Source organism: Vigna angularis, chromosome 10, assembly GCF_016808095.1.
Source record: "Vigna angularis cultivar LongXiaoDou No.4 chromosome 10, ASM1680809v1, whole genome shotgun sequence".
NCBI lineage: Eukaryota > Viridiplantae > Streptophyta > Magnoliopsida > Fabales > Fabaceae > Vigna > Vigna angularis.
Window position 1 is genome coordinate 27,637,447 of NC_068979.1, and position 27,536 is coordinate 27,664,982.

Here is a 27,536-nt window from a genome sequence, read left to right on the forward strand (position 1 = left end):
GGCTGCTATTTTATATTTTAATATATATATATATATAATTCCATACGCATAAATATCACACTACTCATCGCTTGGCTTGGTCTTTCTTTATTAGAAAATGTAACTAAATGTCAATAAACTAGGTTTCATGATAAGTTGGTACTCCTTAGCTACTGCTGCTGTTAATTTAATGTGCAAAACCATGTAATAGCTTGGATTCAATAAGAAACATGTAACGGCTTTTACTTCCTGCACCTCACAACTTTTTCTTGCACACCTCAAATTTTTCAAATAAATATTTTAGCTATTAAAAAAAGTGACTTTCGGATTACATATTTCTGAAGCTCTCCGGAACATTTTTAAAACAATTTTTTTGGAACAAAATATTTGAAACGTGATTTTCATAGCGTATGAAATATGTTTAAAAATCATTTTTTTAGAATAAAGTTTTAAAATAAACTTTCAAAACAAATAAAATGTTTCGAAAATAACTTTCTGAAATGATTTTATTTTCTATATATTTCTTCCGCTATTCTTCTTCCTCTACAACAGTGATGTGTTGAAGGCAGTGGTGGTAGTGATGATGTGGTGTGGTGTTAACAGTGAAGAGTGATTTTCTCAGTATTCGGAGGTTTCATTTAGTAATTTAGGGGTTCAGGAAGCAATTTCCCTTACAGCACTACTCGATTTAACATATGTCCAACCCAATTCCAATTGCACAGTGCTGGCAAGCTGAAAAGGCATTTTTGTCCTTATCTTTCTCTTCCCTTTTCCCCATTTTTTCTCATTGTCACACCGCCAACACTAACATTGTCTCGGGGGATTATTACTGAATGGCAAGCCGCACATCGATTTTTTATCGATTAAGCTTTTTCTAATTCTAAATTTCTCTATATCAATATGAAATTTAATTCGAGATTTTTCAATTTTTTTAATAAAACTCGTGTTATACATTATTACGTACTTTTAACATCACAGTTGCATTAACATATCAAAATATATTTATAATTTATCACATGAAAATTTATTTAAAAAAATAACAAAGATAAACAAAATATGGGAAATCATACCAAACCCACGTAGATAAGATGAAACGACCTTCCAAAAGGCATATATAAATCTAAATTTTGAAGAATCCTATTATGAAAAAATTAAGCTTAAAACTCAAGGAGTTCCATGGCTGATGTCTTATATGAAAACTCAGTTTAACTTTTTTTTTCTTTAACTTCCTAACATAAAATTAAGCAATTGGTAGCCACTAGTTATCTGAGCAGAGGACTCTGAATGCACTGTCATACCTTCGTATTTTCTGATAGAAATATGTAGTTCTTAGTATATGTCTCTAAACTGCTGCCATCATATATGAAATTTTATGCACTAGAGAATTCGGTATTGTAGCTCCGGAAGACAGTCTTTAGTTGCCTGAGCATAGTCTTCCAAAACCAAATTGATTTTAAGGCACATATTTACAATTTAGACACAAACTCTACTCAGAATTCATAACACGGAGAAGTCAAATTAAAAGAACAATTACCATATCAACATGTAGTCAAAATTTCGGCTCCAGTCTTGGTTATCAAAATTGTATGCTCAAACTGTGCAGCTGGACTACCATCAGCTGTTAATGTTGTCCAGTTGTCTGGCCATGTAATAGACTTAATGCTTCCCATAGAAAGAATCGGCTCTGAAATTTAAGTAGAGTTCATAAGGGATCAAAACCTTAAAAGACTAAACACCCAGCTTCATCAATACAGAGCAAAGGGGAGATATCAGGTTGGTTTAATGGTATAGGTGAATGAAAGGAAGGAGGGATCGATTCTAGGTGAATTCCGCCACTAACAAAAACTAACGGCAAATGATTTAGATTATCATTTTCATTTGAACACAAGATCTACGGATGAGAAGGACACGGCTAATGAGGAAGCGTAGCACAAACACAATTGTCATGACATCTGCATTGGCTTAGTTTAATAACAGAATTTCACAATCTCATACATTCTGAAATGGAAACAGGTGGATACGAACAATAAAGGTATCACAAAATTTTGCAACAAGGACAATTTTAATTCTAAAATATGATGTAACAATTTTTATTTCATGTAGAAATGTTGATGAATCTCGAAAAAATGCTATAGCACCCACAGGTTGACATAAAAAAAAGGAATGAGTGAGTCGAAAATTTTCACGTTTTTGTTGTTACATGAGTAGTTAATGTAAAACTTGTAAGACACTCCCCTCACGATATATATATATATATATATATATATATATATATATATATATATATATATATATATATATATATATATATATATATATATATATATATATATATATATATATATATCTTGTTAAATATAATGAAAAGCATGTATGGGGTTAATCTCCCTTATATATATTGTTAAAAACAATATCTACCAATATTAAACAATATCAAAAGTCTATGTTTTCCTAATTAAAATAAAATGTAATATATCGAACATCTATGTTTCTCCAATTAACGTAAAGCAATATATATAACACTCTTTCTGAAGCTGGTGCATATACCAAACTTATTACAAATATAATGAATTCTCAATCTCCTTAAAGACTCAATGAAATGATAGTTTGAGTTAATGAACTCAGTCTTGATGTCTCCAGATACAATATTTTCTCGAAGAAATGACAGTCAATTTCAATGTGTTTGGTCATTTCATGAAAGACAGGATTAAAACTAATGTGAAGAGTCGCCCGATTGTCACATATAAGTGTTATTCAAGTAATATCTCCAAATTGTAATTCTCTAAGCAATTTCTTAAGCCAAACAAGTTCACAAGTGGATGAGGCCGTAACTCTATATTCTTCTTTGGCACTATATCTTGCCACAACACTTTGTTTCTTGCATTTCCAAGAAATTCAAATTTCACCAATGGAGACACAATACCCGAAGGTAGATCTTCTATCAGAAGGAGATCCTGCCCAATCAACATCTGAATAGCAAACAACTTTTGTATGCTTATTGGAACCATATAACAAACCTTTTCCAGGAGATCCTTTAATGTACTTTAATATATGAATGACCATATTCCAATGATCTTCACATGGGGAATTGCGAAATTGGCTCACCACACTAACTGCAAAGGAAATGTCAGAACAAGTACAGTAAGGTAATTTAATTTCCCAACCAATCTTCTATATTGCTCAGGATTTGAAATAGGCTCCCCCTGATTTGGTAAGAGTTTGGTATTAGGATCCATGGTTGTGTCAATAGATTTTGAGTTCATCAACCCAGTTTTCTCCAAAAAAACTCCAACGCATACTTCCTTTGACATATAACAATACCATTGTTTGATTGTGCTACCTCAATACCCAAGAAGTAACTAAGTTTGCCAAGATCTTTAGTTTGAAAATGGTGGAAAAGATGTTGTTTCATCTAGGAGATGTCATGGTCGTCACTACCTGTAAGAACAATGTCATCAACATATACTATCAAATAGAGACATCCAACACTTGAGTGACGGTAAAAGACTGAATTATCTGCCTCACTTCAAGTCATACCAAATTGTTGAACCACACTACTAAATTTGTCAAACCAGGCCCTAGGAGACTATTTTAGGCTATATAAAGATTTGCGAAGACGACAAACAAATCTGGAAGACTCCCCCTGAGCAACAAATTCGAGAGGTTGCTCCATATAAATTTCTTTCAATAAATCTCCATTGAAAAACATTTTTGATATCGAGTTGATAAAGAGACCATTGTTGAAAAGTAGTCATGGCCAAAAATATACAAATAGAAGTCATCTTTGTCACTGGAGAAAAAGTATCTCCATAATCCATTCCAAAAATTTGTGTGTAGCCTTTGGCTATAAGTCGAGCTTTGAGGCGATCAATAGTACCATCAAGACCAACTTTGATAACAAAATCCCACCCGCAACCAACAACAGATTTTCCAGACGATAATGGGATGAACTCCCAAGTTCCACTATTCTAAAAAGAACATAGTTCATCTAGCATGATCTGACAGATTTAGGAATTCACACAAAAGAAATAAACAAAAGGCATGTATAAAAATGTAAAGAATATCTATGGTAACTCAAAGCAATATAATATGGAGAGGGATTACGAGTAGAACGTATACCTTTACGAAGGGTAATTGGAAGGTTAGACTCAGTTTTTGGAGTCGGAAGAGACAAAATAGTTGACACTTAAAGTGAGTCACTTGGTGGTTGTTGGGAGCGATGTCTTCGACTATAAACATGAAGTGGAGGTGGAAGAGGATAATCTGATGGTGGACTAGGCACAGCTAGAGAATGACAGACAACACGAATATCAACACTCTTGAAGACTTCTACTCTGACAAAATCATACAAGCTACTCTTCAATGAAAACTCTTATAAAGCACTATACCTCTGCAGAAAAGACTAAAGATTGACCTCCCACCCAAAGGCTATTTGTTCTTTTGAAATCAACTCAGCATCCAACGCTCAGATCTTCAGAGAGCCTATATAAAGAAGATCAACTAAAGAGAAAGAGGTGTGTGGGTGGTTGAAGCAGAAAATAGAAGAGATGAAAAATAAAGGAAGAAAAGAAGAGAAGAAAAAGAGAGAGAGCGAGTATGCTCAAGAAAGATCATCATTAGTCAATTATGCCTCATCTCAAAGCTTATATCGTCTAATGCTCTTCAATTCAAGAAATATGATGAAGATTTGAAAAAGAAATGAAACCATTCTCTATTAGAAGAGAATGAGAAGAGTGATGAGAAAAAATGAAGAAAAGAATCATCATCACATATCTATCTTACTACTTCATCTCAAGCATACAAAGTTTAAAGCTTTCATAAAGAAAGAGAAAAGAAGAAAAGAGGAGAGAAAGAAAGTTGAGAAGAAAAGAAAGCCTTGTTGAAAATCTACTTTGAAGTTCATCTTTGTGCTCATAACATCTAACGCAAATTCCAAAAAAGAGAAGAGAAATGACAAGAGAGTCAACCAAAATCAAGTGTATGGCTCTACGCTTATATCTTCTTATTATATCTTCTGATATCCTCAATCAAAAAGAGAGAGTAATTACAAGATTCTAGGAATGTTTTGTATTAGATAAACATCCTACTTAAAAAGAGTTATTTTCCATCTAGTAATCAAACACTTGTAAACCAAGGGTGGTTAGAATACTCGAATGCCAAGAGTGGTGAATAATATTCAACCAGGAGTGGGGAAACTCGTTCTAGATGTGTTGTCTAGGGGACCAGGAGTGGTGTAAGAATACTTGGACTAGTCGTGTTGACTAGGAGATAAAGAGTGGTAATAATACTTGTAATTAGAAGTGGGTAAAACTCGTGTAATCTTGAAGAGATTAGTGAAACCCCTTAAGAGTTGTTAAGGGAGAACTGGATGTAGCTCAAGATTGAGTGAACCAGTATAAAAAATGTCTTATTGTTTTCTTCTTCTAAAAACTATTGTTAAGTTTCCTATGACATCGTCTGAAAGAATTTTTATTTTCTCATCTTATAAACCTAGCATCTAAACATAGTTCACTTCTGTATATTCTCATTACAAGTCATTAGACGCCGTCTTGCGAAAATATTTTGGAAAACATTATTCAACCCCCTCTAGTATTTTCCTGTATACTTTAGTTTATTATGGATTTTTGCAAAGGCATGATGCAAATGCAAAATTTTCCTAACTGCACTTTGAATTCCTCAGTAGTTAGGTCAACTGCGAAATACATTTTGCATTGATAAATCCATTGACTTGCATTTGTAGCATTGAATATTAGGGAAATTGATTCTAGCCACCCTAGTGCCACAAGCTTAAGGAGCGCAAGAGTGATAACAATGCTTACTAGAACTAGAATCTTGATGAGATGATCCATGATCATGCGCTAAATTGTGATGCCTTCCTCCTCCTGATTCACCATCATCATGATTTTTCTACAACAATTCAGTTAATGTCTCATTCAATGAATTGTGCAATGTCTTTTACATTGCATCTGCAAGTTCCACTGTCTTGGTTTCGATTTTCTGAATAAATGCAAGTTTCCAATCTTTCCTCTACTTCATGCAAAGCTGCTTCAGATCACAAAATTTTCGATGGCTGAAAGAGTGTGCCACAGGAACAAGATTGTCCATACTAGCTGATGTGGTAGCTAATGGAGCACAAGATACTAGGAACTAATGAGCTCAAAAACTATCAAATTGCAGGAAGCTCTATAATAGAAAGAATCTTGAGACTTTCTTCATATTTAAAAAATACAGAGAAGGAGAACCACAATTGTCTATCAAAAGTGAGAAGTGCATCACATCATTTCCATTCTAACTATTTAGAGTTAATTAACTACTAGTTAGTTGTTATCAACTAACTAAATTGGTTATAATTACTTGACAAACTACTAAAATAGTTATTAGTTATCACCTCATATTCTTGGTACAATTAACAATTCACTTACCAATAGTAAATGTTTGACCTTCAACCATGCGGCCTGGCTTTTCATTTCCTGTAAAGAAATGGTACAAAATTAAAAATCTGTAAGGAAAATAGTAACAAGGAAAACAAGAGGTAACAGAGGAGGACAATCTATGTTGTGTGAAGTTGCATAAATGGTTTTTATATTACACCCGCATTCACTTTGTCGTAAAAAACTCACCTTGCAAGCACATTTTGTAAAATTGGGTTATGTTTAAAGTTCATATCCTAATACTTATAAGTAAAGAAATAAAAATATGTTAAAATGAATATTTCCTAATTACTATGGAGATATTGAGAATATTTTTATTCTAATAATATGCTATTTACAACAACAATTTATACAAATGGTTAGAAAACATATCGTTAGTTACTTAAACATATTCATACAACATTAAAAGTTTGACATAGATGTAATGGATTGATTTCTTTTTCTAATTTTCTATCCGTTAACATTTTACCTAATGGAGTCGAATGAATGAAAGTTTCACATTCAATATAGAACTAGAACTGTTAATTCATTTTATGTTTCAATTTTGGGGACTAAACAAATTTTTACATTTGGGGGACTAAAATATAATGACCTATAAAAAGCATTTTCAGAAATTTAAGGAATATAAAAAGGAATTTCATATTTGGAGTATTAAAAGAAAAAGTGACCTAAAATTTTGAGGAGTTAAAAACATATTTTAGCCAACCATGAAATAAATATTGCAGTTTAATGTAGAGCAATTTTAGACAGTTATGTTATGATTGAAAATCAAAACGATGAAGAAATTAAGCAAGTTAACTGGCCACTTACGATTGTGTAAAATAATTGGTTCTGAGTGGAACACTCTTCCCACACCATGTCCAACAAAACGCTCCACTACACCATAGCCATATTTTTCAGCATGCTCACTGAGATCATTTTTCAAAGAAAAGAAAATGCTTAAAATATATATATAAGCCATCAATTACAGATTGTATGATCAATTAACATACACAATTATTGCATTAAGAAATTACAAATAGGAAAATGCATAATTAACAACTTTAACTTCAAATGAAAGTAGAAAATCCAAAGGCATATATATGTGTGTCTTGGAACTAGAATGATTATCCTAAACGAAAGAACTTTTACCAGATATTATTAAGCAATAACACTGGTCAACTTTTTTAAAAAAATATAATCTCTATTTAAACAACACTATAAATTATTTATTATTTCTCCTAAATCTAAATCATAATTTATACATTTAGAAGTATTCAATTATTATGGACTTCCATGTGTTTGATTTCTATGAAGAAGTTAACCTAATTCAACTCCACAAAACTGACTTGTAAGGTGAGGTTTATACCCACTTATATATTATAAATTCACCTTATCTCTAGTCAATGTGGGACTTCCAACACACCATCTCACACCGAGGTATATATATCGAGGGACTAGACATTAATGGATGGTCTAATAGTAACCCGATGACGGGTGGAACGATAGACCCAACAAACAACAAATTTCGCTAGGATAGGTAGACTCTAACCCATGGCTCTGAGCCCAAGTTAAGAAGTGGACTTTAAGTCTAACTCAATCCCAAAAAATCAACTAGTAAGGTGAGATTTGCACCCATATATATACTATAAACTCATCTTATCTCTAGCCTATGTGAGACATCCAACAATTTTAAATACCAAAGAATTTTGTCCACTGCTTCCATGTGTCTTTCTCTCAAATCATGCATAAATTGACTTATTGGACTAATTTCATAAACAATGTCTAGTGTCTTGTGTGATAAATAAATAAGTTTTTCAACCAATCTCTTATATTGGATGTTTTCTATAAGAGAACTCTCCACTTCCAATTTCTCAAAATTAGAAGAAAATAATTTCTCTCTTATTCGGTATCATTACATACATCTGATATATATATATATATATATATATATACATATATATATATATACATACATCTGATATATATATATATATACATATATATATATACACACACATTAATTGGATAATTTAGGAAACCAGCACAGTCTATTCTGGGAAACAAATCACTGAGATTGTTGGATATGCTAGTAATAAAACCAAGACACAACCAATATACAAAACTAAAACCAATAGGATTAAAATCTTAAACTTCCTAAAATATATTGACAAAATAAAATCTAAAACTTCCAAAAATATCTCAACACAATTCTATGATATAGTTCAATAAAAAACCTGAGGTTCTACATCCCATCTTTCCTATTTCATTGAGAAGTTCAAGTAAATATTGTATTATAAAGATTAAAATCCCCCTTCTCTAAATAAGCAACCTTTATTCCAAGGAAATAATTATTTTCCCAAAGTCTTTTATTTCAAAACAAACTGCCAAGTTTTTATTTAAAGTCACTTTCTTTGTTTTACAATCTCTTGTAATAATCATGTCATCCACATAGATCAATAGTAGTATAATTTTATCTCTAATGGAGAGTTTAATAAATAAAGTATAATCTTTTTGGCTTTGTTTATAGCCTAAGTGATGACATAAGAGTGAAGTATTTATGATTCCACCCTCCTCGATATTGTTTGAGACAAAACCAAATGAAGAATGGAAGATGAAGTGTTGGAGATCTTGAACCAATAATGTTTTGATCTTGTTTGTCAAAATTGTGGTGCTCGTTATGTATTTTAGGAAGTTTTAATTTTATCCTTGCTATAACTTTATTATTTATTACATATGTATCGTGATATTAAATACTAGCATTACATATTTAAAAACAATCCCATCATTACAGGGATTTGTTTCGTTAGGATTAGTTATTTATTTCCTAAACTAACCAACAAAAACATGTACTTGTAGGTCCAATAGCCTCATTATTGAAATATAAAAGGAATATATTATTCTTTCTAAATTTGAGATACTATCAGAGTTCCTTATCTTTTGGAGTCTTGACCGTGTTTATCAATCCTAAAACGCAGCCTTCATTGCTGCACCTCTCTTATCCTGATTACAGCCTTTAGTGCAGCACAATGCTTTTGAATGGCTGAATTTGTGAATTTTGGAATTGAAATTAGGAACAGATCCCAGACTACTGGAAAATTTCAAAATCTTTATTTTGCTTACAGATTAAATGGAAAAAATTATCTAAAATGGTTTAAACTTATTGTATCCTAAAACGAAAAGGCAAGGTCAGACACCTGACTAATAATGCACTTGATGAAAATGGTTCCATAAATTAGTGATACCAGCATGTTCCTGGGATCAGCAAAGGAAATTTGGGAGGGAGTAGAATAAACCTATTCTAAGGCCAAGGATGCTGCCCAAATTTATTATTCAAGGGTTGTGGAATATAGTGAATAACTAGTTATAAGGTTAATCTCCCTTGTATAAAAAATACACATAGCATAATGTATTTATGATAAAGAGAACGTGGATTAAACCCCAAATACAAATAAATATGTAAAAGTAACAATTAACATAGGGACATGTTTCCCTAATTAACATAAAATGCAATATATCTAACAAGGGTAAAAATTATGGCTGCTGAAAAGGGAAGCAAATCAGTTACAAAGTATGACAATCAACTTAAGTCTATGGATAGAATCGGATCACTATAGAGTTATAAAAGCATAGTGTTCAGCAGACTTAGCAATCCTAAAAGAGTATGCTGGACAAGATAGAATCTGAGTTTGTGGTAAGCTTGAATCTTAAATATGATCATGTTCGAGTCAAAATTTTGGGAAAAGAGAAGGTTCTAGGGATTATTAAAGTGGTAACCATTATCTAGAGTGAAAAAAGCAGGAGAGGACTGATGTTGGTTACTCTAACTACTGAAAACTCAGCAGCGATAGTTGAAAAAAGAACACCAATTATTTCTAATTACAGAAAAAGTTGGGTTCCGAATTTGGAGAAAAAACATGAGGAGGTTTGTTGCACCTATTGCAACAAGCCAAGTCACACAAGGAAGACATAGTGAAATTTACATGGAAGACCCCCAAGCAGAGAATGGGGCAAAAAGGAAGCCAAGATATAGAATGTGTTAGGGATGGAGAGTTTACGAGTGAAGGAATAAAACATTAAATGCCTAACTGCCTTAGCAGTTAGGAAGTGTGGGATTATTGGTTGTATAAATAGCAAATAATCAATTGTAGTGGGAGGTTTTGGTTTGATTGTAGTCTAACAGGGTTTGTCATCCTGAGGAGGGAGGTTAGGCTCTCTAGAGGGAGGTTATGCTCCCAAACCCAGTCCTTGTAAAGAGATTCGTTTACGGTGAATAATAGCAAAACTCATTCTTTCATTTTTGTTTCTATCTTTTGAGTGTTTTCTTGTTAGGTTCCAAACCCAGGAACCTAACAATTGGTCCGACCTGCCGGATCGGAGTGGGGGTGAAGGATCAAGAAGTAATCAAGAAACTGCCGGATCCCATTTGGAGAGGGGTGCCGGATTCTTGGGGAAAGGAGCGTGATGGAAGGAAGAGACAATTCTTGGGAAAGGAGGATCAGCAAACAGAAAAGGGAGCTAGCTGAATGGACAAAAAATATGCAAGAAATGCGGTAGGAAACTAGAGAACTCTTGCGAGTTCTTGGAGGAAGGGTGTGGACCCAGGAAAAGGGATTAGAAGGCAGTCCAGGGTCTGTAGATGAAGATCAACATTCTGTTAACGAGAATCAGAGAAGGAGAAGGGAATGCTCGGAGGAGGAACTGGATGAAGACCGAAGAGACGCCCAACCTAACTGGGGAAAAAGGGTAGAACTACCCACTTTCGAAGGGTTTGATCCGTTGGGGTGGGTCTCTAAGGCAGAGACGTTCTTCAAGTTGCAAGGTGTAGCAGAGGAGGAAAAGGTGCGCCTAGCTGACATCAGTATGGAGGGGAGCGCTGGCTACTGGTTCAGAGCATGGAAGGAGAAAGCCAAGAATCGTTCTTGGGAAGGTCTGAAGGGGGCAGTGGTGGTGCGATTTGGAGAACGGAACGGGGGTACCATTTTTGAAAGGGTGGCGGCCAGTAAGCAGTCGGGAACCGCGGAAGAATACTTCCCAGCATCGAACGTGAACGATCGTACAGTCAAAACGATCTACCAGTCATTGGCCGAGCGATCCAAGGCCATAGAAGACCAGTCGTCTTGGGGACGAACGAGCGGTGAGCTGACACGGTCGGAGGCCGATCGTTATAACCCATACCGATCGGGAGTGGCCGAGCAGTTTGAGGCCATAGAAGACCAATTGTCTTGGGGACGAACGAGCGGTGAGCTAACACGGTCGGAGGCCGATCGCTATAACCCATACCGATCGGGAGTGGCCGAGCAGTCTGAGGCCATAGAAGACCAATTGTCTGGGGGACGAACGTGCGGTGAGGTGACACGGTCCGAGGCCAATTGCTATAAACCAAGCAGATCGAAAGTTGTCGAGCGGTCTGAGGACAAGTGCTATAGCCCATGCCGATCGGGAGTGGCCGACCGGTCCGAGGCCATAGAAGACAAGTCGTCTTGGGGACGAACGAGCGGTGAGGTGACACGGTTCGAGGCCGATCGCTATAACCCAGACCGATCGAGAGTTACCGAACGGTCGGAGGCCAAGCGCTATAGCCCAGGTCGATCGAGAGTGGCCGAGCGATCGGACGGATCCGAATAGGAGAAGACTGCTGGACCCAACGGGAGAGGCTTGACGAAGCCGAACGGGCTAGCACTACAAGCTGTGAACCTGAGAGGACTGAAGGAACCGAACGGTCCGGAAACGAACGGGAAAGAACTGCCGAATCCGAACGTGAAAGGACAGGAGGAACCGAACGATCTTACAATTACAGTCAAAGGCCGAACGGTTTTACACTCAAAACGATCTCCTAGTCATTGGCCGAACGGTCTTATAGTTACATTCAAAGGCCGAACGGTCTTACAGTCCAAACAATCTCTCAGTAATTGGCCGAACGGGCTTACAATTAGAATGAAGGCTAAGGAGGGAAAGGTGGATGGAAGAATCAATGGCCGGGAGAGAAGGATGGATTTTGTGAAGAGGTGGACCAGCGAACAAAAGAAGGGCTTTGCCGTTCGTGAGGCACCTGCAGAGGGGAGAGAACTTTTTGAAGCTTTGAAAGACATCGAAGACCATTTCTTCAGGGATTATAATTCTGGAAAAGAGGTGACCAGAATGCTGGAAGCTAATAAAATCCAAGAAGAATGGAAGTCATTGGAGGAGGAATTGCCACCCCCCAAACCTCCAGACCTGAATTGGAGGGCAGTTGCCAGAGGGTTCCATTCATATGAGTACACGATGATGAAGAGGAGCCATGAGATCAAGCCTCCCGTTTCCAACCTTGAGGACAAGGTTGTTCGGCAGCGGGGTGTAATGTTAGGGATGGAGAGTTTACGAGTGAAGGAATAAAACATTAAATGCCTAACTGCCTTAACTGCCTTAGCAGTTAGGAAGTGCGGGATTATTGGTTGTATAAATAGCAAATAATCAATTGTAGTGGGAGGTTTTGGTTTGATTGTAGTCTAACAGGGTTTGTCATCCTGAGGAGGGAGGTTAGGCTCTCTAGAGGGAGGTTAGGCTCTCTAGAGGGAGGTTATGCTCCCAAACCCAGTCCTTGTAAAGAGATTCGTTTACGGTGAATAATAGCAAAACTCATTCTTTCATTTCTGTTTCTATCTTTTGAGTGTTTTCTTGTTAGGTTCCAAACCCAGGAACCTAACAGAATGGGAGCATAAAAATGACCCCAAAAGAGGGGTAGGGCAAGGGCAAGCACTCATTGATAATAAACAAAGTGACAGACCTGCCTCTGTCCAACAAAAAGATGAAGATGAAGACATAGAAAGGGTAAAATCCTTCCCTAGTGAATTGGAGAAGCTCACAAGTACTAACTTTTTAAAATATTCTAATAAGTTTCCATTTTCTTTTGGTCTTAATGCTTCAATTCCACTTTTTACTCATTATTGGATACTAGACCCTAAATTCTAAACCCTAAACAAGAAAATTTCCATAGGAGATATCTGACAACAGCAGCAGGACCAAGAAAGCTACAAATAAGCCCATCATAACCTCCATAAGTGTCTCGCATGTCCCTAAATTGTCCAAGAATTTTATGTCTATACAAAAACACAAGATCTTTCATTTAAAGTGGTTTTTCATAGCAACTCTTGTATTTTACAAGACAAGAACTCAAGGGATGATTGGACATGCTAGAGAATGGAATGGCCTTCACTACATGGAGAACCCTAATCAACCTATCAACAGTCACTACCTTATATCATAATCCACCATGACCCGTAAAGAGAAAGCTCAACTATATAGAATTGTCAACTAGGACATCATTTCAAGTTGTAAATTTGAGTTTTCCTTTCTTTCTTAAGAATTTAAAGGTGAAGAGTCCATTGTGAGGTGTGTGATTTTGCTAAACAAAAATGTGTAAATTTTACCATTAGCAATAAGATTTTCCCACTTGTGAGCTTACGTGGCTTAGGCAACTACTACTACAGCTAAAAATAAGGGACATCCATGAGACAAAGCTTATTTGTGACAATCAAACTGCACTTCACATTGCATCAAACCCAGTCTTCCATGAAAGAACCAAACACATTGAGATTTATTGTCACTTTGTTAGAGAAAAGGTGCTCTCTAGAGAAATCGCTACTGATTTTGTTAACTCTAGCGATTAGCTAACTGACATGTTCACCAAGTTCCTTAGAGGCCTTCGAGTTGAGTACATTTGTAATAACTTGGTGCATATGACATATATACTCGAACTTGAGGGAAAGTGTTACAATGTTATCAACTGTTAAAAATTTGTAGGAAATAACAGTTACATATTCTAGGAAATTAGGATGATTAATTCCTAATTATTAAGGGGAATTTATTATAATTGATTCTGAAAATTAGTATAAATACATATTGTGTGGTCTGCATTAGACACAATACATTCAGCAGATATACATTTCTATAAAGGAAAAGGTAGATAATGGTTTGATTTGCATGCCATATGTGTCCACAAAAAATCAATTTGCAAACATACTCCCCAAAAGGTTATAATGCATTAACTTTGAAAGAATTATATGAAATAGAGAAATGGAGAACACTTACCAGCTTGAGGGGTAGTGTCAAAATTATGTTGCTTAGGAGGTTTTATATTTTATCCTTGTTACGATTTCATTATTTATGACAGGTGTATCTTGCTATTAATATATGTATTTAAAAATGATCCCATAGTTATGGGGATTTTGTTTCCTTAGAATCAGCTCTCTAATTTCTAAAATAACTAGTAGGCAAATGTTTTTAAAGTTATAATGGCCTTATTGTTGAAATATAGAATAAATATATTACTCTGGCTAAATTTGAGATGGTTTGCATAGTGTTTTTTAAGATTTTTATTTCTTCCAAGTCCTTCTATCTTGATCTAATCATTAGATAAGTTAGAAAGCCATTGGTTATCTTATGAGAACTTTGTGGTTTAGTTACATTTTAATAGATTAAAATGTGTTTTAATCTATTAAAATGTTCTGAGATTTACTAGAAAAAATAAAGAAGAATATTTTAATAGATTAAAATCACTTAAAAAGAAAAATTTTGTTTACTTGGCTCTATTATAATTGATTAAAATAAGTTTAATGCAATCAAATCATTTAAAAATAATGCTTCAGTGATTTTAACATATTAAAATATTATTTTAACAAATTAAAACCCATACATCATGAATATAAGTTCAATTTTAATCGATTAAACTGGTTTTAATCAATTAAAACCATCAAGTTTTCATATATATCTCCTTTCTTAAAAAATTAATCAAACAAATAGAAAAAACTTTACATTCGAAAGAGACCTTGACTTGAGATTAGCAACACTTCTTGAAGTTGTCTTGCTTTCTTCTTGTGATTAAAGTCTATGATGACTCAAGAAGGACATTTTGTGCGATCACCTTAATCTTTCTTCTATATTGTGCTCAATCTTTTTTCAGGTGATCTTGTTCTAGTAGTGCATGTTTTCATCTCATTGTCTGCTTGGATAGGGCTTCCCAGCTGATCTTGTGATAGGGTGTCACAAACAGGTCGACCTAAAGTCTTGTAGGGTTTAAGATCTAAGTCCTTAAGTGTTTTTCTTGTTTTTTAGTGACTGGAAAATCTTGAAAGATTAGTGGATTGGCTTATAGTTTGGATATAACTCTCTTTAAGAGTGAACCAATATAAATCTTGGTGTATCTCTCTCTCTACATACAGTTGCCATATCACCTATCACGACATACATGTTGCATCTTAAGAAATATTCAAAATATTCTCTAATTTTTGCCAAAAGTTTATCCACATTATGTGAAATCAATCAATTAATTAAAAAGTTGACATCCTATTTCAAAAATTAGCGATAGTTCAATTGCGTCCCCCCTCTTGAATTCAGTCTTTGATTTTAAGGGAACCATTGCTTTTGTACATCTCCAAACCATATGCTTCAAGCTCAAAGCTATGTACTAGACTCGTGATTTTTGACGAGTTTGCCCAAGCTTACTGAAAAATGAGTTAACCAGTTTCAATGGTGAAGAATGGAAACTCGTTTGAGTTTGCATGTTGACTCATGATTTTGATTATCATGCATGTAGGTGTTTTTTCCAGTATGATAAATAATTTACCTGATTTTCTTTCCAATTTTCCTAAAAAGTGCACCATCCCTGCACGCAGCTATTCCCTTTTCCAAACACTCTTCAGTTACCTTCCAACACATAAAGCATCTACTCAATGAAAAATTTAAATAAATGAAATGTTGATGAGAAAAAACCAAAGAGATAAAGAAAGTGATATTTGGTCAATAATAGTTTGCCCATACTATCACAGTCAAATCAGTAATACAACAAAGTTTATTTTCTCCCATAATCAACGGATAATTAGTTACCTTGACAAAACTTTTCAGTTCATCGCTGACTTCCCCACAAAAATATGTTTTTGATGTGTCTCCATGATATCCCTATAGCATACAGAAGGGTATTAATTTCATATAATCATAGAAAGGCTTTCATCATATTAATCATTAACACTAAAAGAAGTAAACATCATAGAAAGAATATAGGTAACCCACATCCAAAATCCAATAAACTAGACCACACAGCTATTCTGTTTGACAAAAAAACGTAAACTACCATACTGAACATAAAATAAATTCACAAAATAAAATTTAATGAGCCTAAATTATCATGAGAAATTACAACCACGAATAACATGAACATACTTTTTTACAGGAACATGGTAAGAAATTCCTACTCCCTCAGTGTCTACCTAGCTTTTTAACCACGTTATAAACAAAAGTGTAAATTAAACCAACAATGATACAATATATAATAGAGGTACCTGCAATCACAGAATGAAAATAAAAGAATTGAGAGAAAGGAAGCCAAGTTTCCAGAAAGCAGAGCTCTCCCTGGCAAGAGAGGAATCTCTTTGCTCCAAATATCCACACTTGAAAAGGGTTAGCTATCATTGGAAAAAGATCTTTATTGAACTGATTCAACGTAAATCAATTCCAGAGGATATATACAAAGAACTCTACCCCTAGATAAAGATTACAATGATTTCTAGTATATTTGTTAGGTTTCTGGGTATGAAACCTAACTGTCTCACAGCACACACTCACACAATAGCACCCAAATGGTAAGAAAAGAATGAAAATATGTATTCACATCAACCAATGTCATGTACAACCAGTAACTGGGAGCATAATCCCCCTCCACAGGATCAAGGTTCCTGTCTATACAATTGATATCAAAAACTCTGTCTACCAGACCCTCCCTTGCCTTCTTATAAAGGCAGCCCACTTCTAACTACCCAACAACAATTAATTCCTAAACTGAACAATTAATTCTTCAACTGTTTTCTCTCTCCTGCACACCTATTACCCATTATAACCTATCATATTAAATCCTATCATTACACCCTGCTGCAAAACAACCTTGTCCTCAAGGTTGGTACAGTAATGCTTGTTCCCATGGCTCATCTTCATCATAGGAAGGGAACCCACTGGCTGCTGCCTCCAATTCAGGTCTGGAGGCTTGGGTGGTGGTCTATATGAAAGAATTGTTAACTCCTTTAAGAGTTGCTTTTTTTCCAGAATTCCCATGGACCCTATGATTCTTCTATATTGCCTTCTGACCTGGTGACCACTTACATGGGCCTGGATTTTAACTCTTTTCTGATGAATGATCAAGAATTCTTTTCTCTTCTTCCACCCCCAAAACCTTTTTTGTATTTTTATAGCAGCAGTACTGGCGAAGCCCTCTCCTTGCCCAAATTTGTTCATCCTAGAAGCTAAAAAGGAAAGAACTTGTTGATGTGACCATCCAATTCCTTCATCATCATCATGTTGAGCTAATTGTTTCCTCTGAATGTTAAATTGCAGCCCTGCAAAGAAATATCTCTACCATTGGTCTTCTAGTGTTTTATATGTTTGTGACAACCATATTTTTTCCCCACTCAAGACAGCTGCATCTTCTACTTTATTTCCAGCCATCATAGTCACCCTGTTCCCACCATATTCTGCTTTCTTTCCTCTGTCTTCACCCTTCTTCACTGTTTTATCATACACATCACAACCTACCCCACTATCTCTCCTAGAAACGGCAGCTTCTGCCACTTCCTGGGCAGCAACACAAACAATGCCTCCATCACAGTTTTTGTCTTCTGCACTGATATCTCTTTCTCTTTCCTTCCCAGAAAGAGCAGCTTTTGCCACTTCCTGGGAGTAACACCAACAACTTTCTCATCAGCAGCTTCGGTGATTTTTGCAGTTTGGCCTAACTTTTCAAAAACAAAACCTCTATCTCTTTCTCCAAACCCCATTATCAATGCCTCTTTCAGCCCTTTCCAAGAAAGGTTCTTGGTTTTATTTTTCCAGGCCCTGAACCAATAAATTGTGCCTCCCTCCATGCAGCTGTAAGCCAACCTGAGCCTCTCCTTCTCTGTGATATTTTGGGTGTCAAAAAACTTCTCAACTTGAGAGATCCATCCCAACGGGTCCAACCCCTCAAACCTGGGCAATTCTACCCGCTGCCTCCAATTCTGCTGCCCTTTGCCCCTGTCTTCCTCCAGCTCTTCCTCTGAACCATCTTTCTTTCCTCTCATGATAGCTTTCTCACTTCTTTCTGAGCCCATTATGTGAATCTTGATTTCCTGCAACATTTCTTTTATTTCTTGGATATCTCTCCTCCATTCTGCCATCCCCATTTTCTGTTCACTGACCCTTCTCTCCAAGGTATTGTCTCTTCCTTCCATGCTTCCACCCTTTCTTGATCACTTCTTGATCCCTTCTTGATCCGGCAGTCCCCTCCTAAGCGGAGCAGCTTCTTGATCCTTCACCCCCACTTTGATCCGGCAGGTCGGACCAAATTGTTAGGTTTCTGGGTATGAAACCTAACTGTCTCACAGTACACACTCACACAATAGCACCCAAATGGTAAGAAAAGAATGAAAATATGTATTCACATCAACCAATGTCATGTACAACCAGTAACTGGGAGCATAATCCCCCTCCACAGGATCAAGGTTCCTGTCTATACAATTGATATCAAAAACTCTGTCTACCAGACCCCCCCCTTGCCTTCTTATAAAGGCAGCCCACTTCTAGCTACCCAACAACAATTAATTCCTAAACTGAACAATTAATTCTTCAACTGTTTTCTCTCTCCTGCACACCTATTACCCATTATAACCTATCATATTAACTCCTATCAATATTAAAGTAACACACTTGTAATAACTACAATATCTACTGCTGGCATCATCAAACAGCTGTGACAGCATTCCAAACGAACAAACTGCTGCAGCCAACACCTCTTATAGAACTCTCTGTGGCAGCCACCAAAATTCCACACAGCAGCAGCAATTTCCAGCAGCCACACTTGGCTTAGGCGGTGATAGCAGAAATAATCCAGCCACCAACACAGCCAATGCAGCAGCCATTTCCTGCTGCTCTAGGTGGCAACATGATAGGTTTCTGACAAAGAAACCCAAACTAATACTACGAAAATACTAACAGAACACTGTATAACCTCTCGTTTTATTATTCACAGAAAGAATACAAGTATAGAGCCACTATGAGAGCCTAACCTCCCCCTACAGGATTAACTCTTCCAGTACAGATTACTAACAGTCCAAAAGTTCCCCCCACAACTAACGCGCCTAACTATTTATACAAACCCATTCCCGCCTTTCCTAACTGTCAGGACAGTTAGGCTAACTAACTCTTCCTTCTCCTTTCATATACTCTCAATCTCCTATCACAACATCTAAGTGTAGTAATTTGTTTTAATTATGCAATTCAACATGTTCCAACAGAGGCCATCTTCAAGACGTGGTTTTACCTATCCTATTGTTCACAGGGATCCATGGTTAACGAACTTAAAAGAACCAAGAGAGTGGAATGAAGAAATGTACCTAGCATTGATTTGGCTATAGTGGAAGATGTCAATGCCATTGTGTTACGCACCTGAGTACGAAACTTAACCAGAACAACCTCTCACACACTCAAAGTAAGCAAAATAATAATGACATAATGAAATTGAACTAAAGAATTTCTTTTATTGATGGCAATATCTGAATAACAAAAGTAAACAATAATTGGGAGCATAACCTCCTTCAATTACTTGGGAGCATAACCTCCCTCACAAGACGCATAGTCGCATGTCAACCAAACTCAATAATCAAAAGCATAACCCTAACAATAACCTCTAGCTTTATTTATACTAATTATTTCCCGCTCATCTCATACTAAATATTTTCCTAGAATATATCTGCATTTAATATAAATATCCCTATATTTAATATAAATATCCCCCCGTATATTTCCCTGGCATATATCCTTAATTATAAATATCTTATATTGAATATTTCCCTGGAATATATATTTATTTACTCTAATTAACTTATATTGGATATTCTCCTCGAATGTGGCTCCTTTTACTGTAATTGTTCCCTCCCATCTTCACCGCTACCTGTTAGGACCGCAACTCTTCAACCGATCGGTTACATCTCTTCACCATGCCTCCTACCGTTTGGTTTGTGTGCCTCTGCCTCCTACCATTCGGCTTGCTTCACTCTGCCTCCAACCGTTCGGCTTGCTTCACTCTGCCTCCAACCGTTCGGCTTGCTTCCCCATTCTTGATACCGTTCGGCTTGCATACCCCTACCACCTACCGTTCAGCTTGCTTTACCCTACTGTTCGGCTTCCCTTTCTCCTATCCTATCACCTAATATCGTAACACATTGTGTCATGCATAATACATCTAAATGGCAGAACATGTGAGCTTAGAAGAAAGCACCAACATGACAGCAAATCAGTGCCAAGGGTCAAAGCAAGTGCTGTTAGATGCTCCAAATGTAGCTATGGGCATGAAACTCATCAATGTCCTAATTGGAATGAAAGTTGCAGGACTAATGAAGACCTCAAGAACTATAGTCTATATCTGAAAGAGGAGGAAAGGAGGACATTGCAAAAGCTAGAAGGGTTGGAAAAAGAAAGACAAGAGCAAAGGCTAAAGAGAAAACAATAGAAGAAAGCACTAAAAAAAGAGAAAAATGGAATAAGAACTACAAAAGAGAGAAACACAAAGGAAAAGAGAGAAAAAGAAGACCAAGAAAAGAGAGAGAGGATAAGGAAAAGAGAGAGAAAAAAAGCAGAAAAAAAGAGAGAGGAAAAAGAAAAGAGAAAAAAAGAGGAATACGAAAAAAATGAGGGAGAGGACAAGAGAAAAAAGAAGTAGAAAATAAAGAACAACATTTTGACTTCTCATTGGAAAAACATACTAACTCATCTCTTCTTGTTTTGTTGCCTAGGGAAGATTTGATTATAAGGAAAAATGGCATAAAAAATGGGAAGAAGGAAGGATGACAGAAAAAGAAGACACAAGCTTGGAACTAGATGAACTTGTGTTTAATAATCTATTAGCATGTTTGCCAATTACTTTGGATAGTCAAAGTCATTCTTTTAGTTTGGCTATTTGTGAATAGGATCTTTGCTTTAAAATTGTTTAATGTGTTTTGCAGGTAGGTGTTTGACCCTGAAGGCGGATCTCCAAACATTTGGTAATAAGAGATTGACCTCTTCCAGGATCCAAATCTCAATTTAGATAGCATTTTGATTTTAGACTACATTAATTTTACGTACTTTCAACACTTATTTGTCTGTAGTTAATAAAGTGCCAAAATTTGAAGTCAATTTTCTCCAACCCAAAGGCAATGATGGAAGCATGGCTAGGACCTCACAATGAGAGCTTAACCAAGAGAAGAGGCATGAAGAGGTTGCATTCCAATAAGTCAACAAACCCTTCCATGCCTTGACCTTGTTTAATATCAGTTTGCTCTGTCTCTGAGTTGCCGAGCTACCAAGTTGTGCTCTGACTTGGTGCTTTCGGGCTGCTGTGCTGCTACGCTGTCGGGCTGCTATATTGTCAAGCTGCTATATTGTCAAGTTGCCATGCTGTCGAGCTAACATGCTCCCAAGTTACCATGCTGCCGAGCTGTCATGTTGTCAAGCTATCGGGCTGCTTTTACGCCTATCTGCATGGTTGACCTGAAGCTGTTAAAGAAGGTTGAAGGTCAACATTGAGTCAGAGGCCATCCATATGCTGCTACCAGGAGTGGTGCCCAGCGTGGGATCTCTAACAATAATCACTATCAATAAGATGCTTATTTTAGCTTTAGTCACCACTACCAATGCATGTTTATCCATAACCAAGGAATATTTTCCTTCCCATCAAAGGATGTTTACATGGGAAGAAATTAATATAAATAAGCTAAAACCAAGTTCAAGTACAAGAGCAACCCTAATAACTAAACATTGTAGCTGCAAGCACCAATAATAATATAAAGACAGAGGAAAAGGATAAAAGAGAATTAGAGGAGGATGAAAATGTAATTTATAATAAAACTCCAAATAGTTGTATAAATAACAGACATCATAACACCTATACTTACACCTAAATAAAATTTAAGAAAGAGAGAAGCATACATCCAGGTAGACTGTCACATCAATGTTAACAATATCACCATTCTGCAAAAAGTGACAATTATGAGTAGTTATGGAAAGAATGAATGCAAAAGGGAATGTTAGAAATAGTAATCATAATAATAATAATATAGGCTTGACAAACCTGTAACTGTCGAGAATCAGGTATTCCATGGCACATGCACTCATTAACTGATGTGCACACACTTTTCGGAAATCCACCATAGCCAAGGGGAGAGGGATAAGCACCAGCATCAATTATCATCTGGTGTACTTCTTTATCAATCTCATTAGTTGTTATAGAAGGCTGACAGTTTAAAGTAAGATTAAGTTAGATTAAAATATCAGCTCAAAGTAGATTATCATACCAATTACCAAACCCAAAATATAAAACATTGGGTTATAAATAAAATTTAATGAATGCTGTGGACAAAAAGCCCATTACAGTTTTAAATAAGCTATAAACATTCACTGCCAAAAAACATCCTTTAATTGACCAAACTTTTAACATTGCTTATGGTTGGTGCATCTTACTGATAAGGGAGTCCTGTGTTACAAAATGAGGTAGGCAGAGAACAATAAGTGGGTAATAATTTTCCTTGATTATTTGAAGAATAATACATAGGTATTTAAGAAGGAAAAAAATCCTAATTAAGGAAATAAATCTCGTGAAATAAAGATCCTAAATCAGGAGCAAATCTACCAAATAACTCCTTATCCCAATCCCTTAATTTTATGGATTTCAAATAATCTCTATATTTATTGTACAATAAATATATACACATATTCTGACACATCCCCTCAAGCAGAGGGATAGATATCTGTCATTCCCAGCTTGCTTATGTGATTGTGGAAGAATGAGCTATTAAGGTGCTCCTTGTCTTGAACTTGATAGTTGGTATTTGATAATTTTGTATTTTGTTTAGGCTACTTAGACATATGTAAATAGGTATTTAAGTTTTGTTTATCACTCATGTGTTATGACTAATGTTGAAAAGCTTTCTTTCCTATGGTCTATGTTGCATTTAAGTTTGACTAAGTCTTTTAAAGTGTTACCTGTCCCTTAATCTTTTCAATTATTTATAGTATTCATATGAGTACATATGCCATATTTATGTAGCAGTAGGATATATGTTCTGTATTACGATCCCACAATTTATGATTTTGTAAGCCCTCATAATCCCAACCAAACACTCAATTTTGACTACCTCAATCTGAAGTTTCAAAACTTCTTCATTCCACTGTCAATAGAAAAATAAACAAAATGTGGATTAAAACTAATCAGTTTGCAAGAAGCAACTGGTTTATATAATAACCCTTGAAGAGATCCCTGAAAACTAATTTTCATTGCGAATGATTCACTTGCCAAAAGAAGGTTAAATTTGCAAAAATAGCAGTCATTCTGCAGTGACCACCATTCAAACTTCCATCGTCTCCAAATTGCTACGTACCATTTTCACCCATGACCTACCATCAAGATAAGCAAAACATATAACACCAAATTCACCCACCGGTCTTTCACACTAACCAGACAACTATTTCTATTAACCAAAAGTCATTAATAATTGGTCATTAATTCCAACATAGGGAGAAAAAAGTACTTTTGATGATCAGCACCAGTGTCTATGATAGGTATCCAGAATTTACTAGAGAATTCCAAGACAGATTCTTGGATGTCTTAATAGAAACAGAACAGAACAGTTCTACCAATGTGGTGAGAACAAGAAAAATCACGTACAACACTCAAGGTCTTTCGAGAGGACCTGCCTGCCCTAACTTTTCCCCTTTTCAAAACACTCCAGAAACTCTCTGCTCACCTCCTAAAAAGACTATTTATTATAGTCTGTTACAGTTATGTAATTACAATTGTACTAACTACCCTCTTTTTTCCTTCTTTTTGTAAACTGTATCAAACCTATTAGTCTAAGTGTAAGAAGAAACCACAGTCAATGCCCCTCATATCAAATCTAATAAAATCAAACACCAACACATGGTAAAGGCACTATACTAATAAATTTGTCTAGAAAAGCTCAAATGAAAGAGAATAATTAAAAAATTAGCAATGACCACTATCCTGCAAGAGAAAGCACCCAACAGGTAAATAAATGACGGAGGAAGTATGCTTGAAGGACGAAACTTTACCCTAACCAAAGTTCCTGCATGGTTTAAGACACGTGCTGCAAGCTCACATGCAGCCCTCATTTTAGCTATGCCTTCAGAATCATGAATTTGATGCTCACTTGCAATTTCTGGAAGTATATTTGTACCAACATAAGGAGGCCTTAGTATGTGATCAGGGACAGGGAGACCTGGAGACACTCGGCCCCGCTTTAATGGAGGCCTTTTCTTGAACTTTGTCACAACTCGAAGTTCACGCTCTCTTCATAGACCAAACATAAAGTAAGAATCTATAGTAAAGTTGCATCAACTTTTTTCTACTTCTAAATAGAAATAAACCCTATTTTTGGAAATCAGAAAGCATATGCAAGAGTAAAGAAGTTCAAAAACTTTTTTCAGAACAAAACATTTTTATATTGCTTATCAAAGAAGAAAGGGAGGAAAGAATAAATAGATTGTTTGATATCAATTCCTTGTATTCTAAGACCTAAATGATAGAACACTTACTAGACATGAAGCAGTTATGAGAAAGAACAAACGAAAGAAATGTACAACATTGATATCTCTCAAATTTTTTTCATAAAAGAAAGAGATCTAAACAATTTTATTTCTCATTTACAATATACCACGCAATTACAATTCAACATACAATATATAAAATACAAATTAGGACTATCAAATGTTGGTCTTGAGCAAGATTTGATGAATCTAACTTTCCTTGAAGATTGAAGACTTAGATGTGTTTAGGGAGTGTGTTTTGTTGATTAGGACTTGTGTTGGAAGTCCCACATCGACTAGAAATAAAACCAATTTAGAGTATATAAGTGACAAACCTCATCTTACAAGCAAGTTTTATAGGATTGAGTTAGGTTTAAAGTTCACTTCTTAACACGACTGTATTTAAGTTTCTCTTTGAGTAGCTTGACCTTACAAATTACAAGAAAGCTATTTTATATCAGTTTAGAACTTATCTTGGAGATAGGAAGCTTTTAATTTATTAAAAGATATTTTTAATCTATTAAAATGGTCTTATTTTAGTCTGGATTGAATGGAGAGCATTTTAATTGATTAGATATTTGTTTTAATCGCTTAAGATTACTCAGATCCATAAGTAATTGTGTGGGACTTTTTTTAATATATTAAAACAAGTTTTTAATATATTAGTCTTGTTGGTGCTTTCAAATGAATTTGAGCTTCTCTATTCCAATATGTTAAAACTCACTCAGTTTAATCATTAACTTCACTAGTAAGTGAAATTAACATATTAAAATGCAATTTTAATATATTAAAATTGCTAGTTTAAAATCTATGTAACTCTCTTATTCTGAAACTTTTTGACACGACTTTTGAACTTACATTTCTACTGTTGAGAGAGTTATTATTGAGCTAATACACATTTCTTGGGGTTTTCTTCGAGTGATTTTCAAGATCATTCTCTCATTGTAAGAGAGAAACATTGCGTTTCACCATGATTTTCTTCTACTGTTATGCTTGTTGTGTTTCAAGTGAACTTGTTTCATTGTATATTTTTTGTTTTCGTCTTGTGTTGTTGTTTCTAGATAGGGTTTCCAAGTCACAATACAGGAATAGGGAGTCTGCTACTAGGTTAGAAATTCAATCTTGTAGGGTTCAAGAGTTGATTTCTTGTACTGTTTGTATTGGTCATGTGTTTCCAATATTGTTATACTGTGAGCTTGGCTGGTGTGGCTGGACAACTAGATGTAGCTCATGCATGGAGTGAACTACTACAAAAACCTGTGCATTTGTTTTTCCCTCTCTCTTTATTGATGTTTTTGCGAATTATACTTGTTATTGAGTGTTCTTGGTTCTAAAAAAGTTTAGTAAAAGTAACTAAATCTTAAAAGTAATTGGACTAATAAAGTTTCATTCTAAAGCTTTAGAAAAATCTATGATAGTTCTATTCATCCCCTCTTGAACTCCTTATTCTAACATCAAATACCTCCATACAGGAGAAGTTCTATTTCAAGAATTTAACTACCCAAATATGGTATACTCCACATAATAACAACTCTTGTTATGTCTATTTTAGCTCTCCAGATTTCAAAAGGGTTTTCAGTTTCATTAGTAATAAATAGAATATAATTAATCAGTTAGATAGACTCACTTTGCTGACCCCTATTAAGCCAACACTCAAACACGCACATAGCCAAACAAATTTTAAATATACATTTTGGAATTTTCAGTCGTGGCGACCAGCGCCATAACGTCAGGCTGCAAGTGTGGACTCTATCAGCCAGACACTACCGCAAAAACAATTTAAAACCTACAACACCAAACAAAAACTAAAATTTTGAACCCTTTCATGCTCTCGAAATCCAGATCATTAGCTTACCTTTTGAACTGAAACTTCCAAATTCAATCCACTAAAATACTATAAAAACAATAGCATAACTCCACCACGGTATAGAATATTGTTACCTTTTGATATTCATTGCCTCCTCCAGACCCGAAACCTTCCTCGCGAAAACCACGAACTGTTTTCTCGAGAGCGAATGGTTCCCTGCAACACACCGCAAAAGCATTCGAATAAGAGCTAGCTTTCATTTAATAGTTTATTTATTTATTGTTCTGAAGAAATAAGGATGAATAGAGTTGCAATTGACGAACCAAAAACGGAAGAAGAACGCGAGAGTGTAAGCGGAGAGCAAATAAAGGATGAGGAAGACGGTAAAGCTTCGCCATGAAAGGGTATTATTGGGATTTTTGGAAATGCGTTGTGAACTAGAGGAGCAGTGAGCGCCATAGTGGAAGCAGGGAGTATGTGTGAGTCTTGGTTAGAGGATAACGGAATTCGAATCTTCGGGGGATTTTGAGGTTTTAGAATGTTTTTGTCCAGGCTAAATAATTTTTATTTTTGGTAAATTTGTAAATTTTGTTTCTTAATTTTGATCTTTAGGGTTTATATTTATGAATATGGATATCTATAAAAATAAAGTAGAGATTTTTAATAATCTTTTATATTTTGCTTTTTGTTTTAATAAAGTTTTTATTTTTATTTTGGTTTAATACTTTATTTTACGTTCATTTTTTTTTAATAATGTCAAT

General features: G+C 35.4%; 1 protein-coding gene across 2 annotated transcripts; it reads right to left on the bottom strand.

Moving 5' to 3' along the window:
- Nucleotides 1-1,094: 1,094 nt before the first annotated feature.
- Nucleotides 1,095-27,337, bottom strand: LOC108335687 (methionine aminopeptidase 1B, chloroplastic). Of its 2 annotated transcripts, none has more exons than XM_017571790.2 (11): nucleotides 27,099-27,337; nucleotides 26,910-26,991; nucleotides 24,495-24,732; nucleotides 22,498-22,659; nucleotides 22,356-22,397; nucleotides 16,254-16,325; nucleotides 15,994-16,073; nucleotides 7,221-7,318; nucleotides 6,402-6,449; nucleotides 1,514-1,663; nucleotides 1,095-1,401 (listed from the first exon to the last, which is right to left on the bottom strand). In XM_017571790.2, exons 1-10 carry the CDS (start codon nucleotides 27,232-27,234, stop codon nucleotides 1,518-1,520), a joined length of 1,104 nt encoding a protein of 367 aa, XP_017427279.1. In that variant the 5' UTR covers nucleotides 27,235-27,337; the 3' UTR covers nucleotides 1,095-1,401; nucleotides 1,514-1,517. The 2 variants fall into 2 exon arrangements, with proteins under 2 accessions (XP_017427279.1, XP_017427278.1); XM_017571789.2 differs by having other exon boundaries at nucleotides 1,095-1,412; nucleotides 27,099-27,336.
- Nucleotides 27,338-27,536: the final 199 nt, after the last annotated feature.

Excerpts from the sequence above, each read along its gene's own strand:
- LOC108335687 (XM_017571790.2), bottom strand. The coding sequence starts at position 27,234 with ATGGCGCTCACTGCTCCTCTAGTTCACAACGCATTTCCAAAAATCCCA. Across the intron at positions 24,733-26,909 it reads GAGGCAATGAATATCAAAAG|AGAGCGTGAACTTCGAGTTG; the intron begins GTAACAATATTC and ends TGGTCTATGAAG. Across the intron at positions 16,326-22,355 it reads ATGTGACAGTCTACCTGGAT|GGATATCATGGAGACACATC; the intron begins GTATGCTTCTCT and ends TGTATGCTATAG.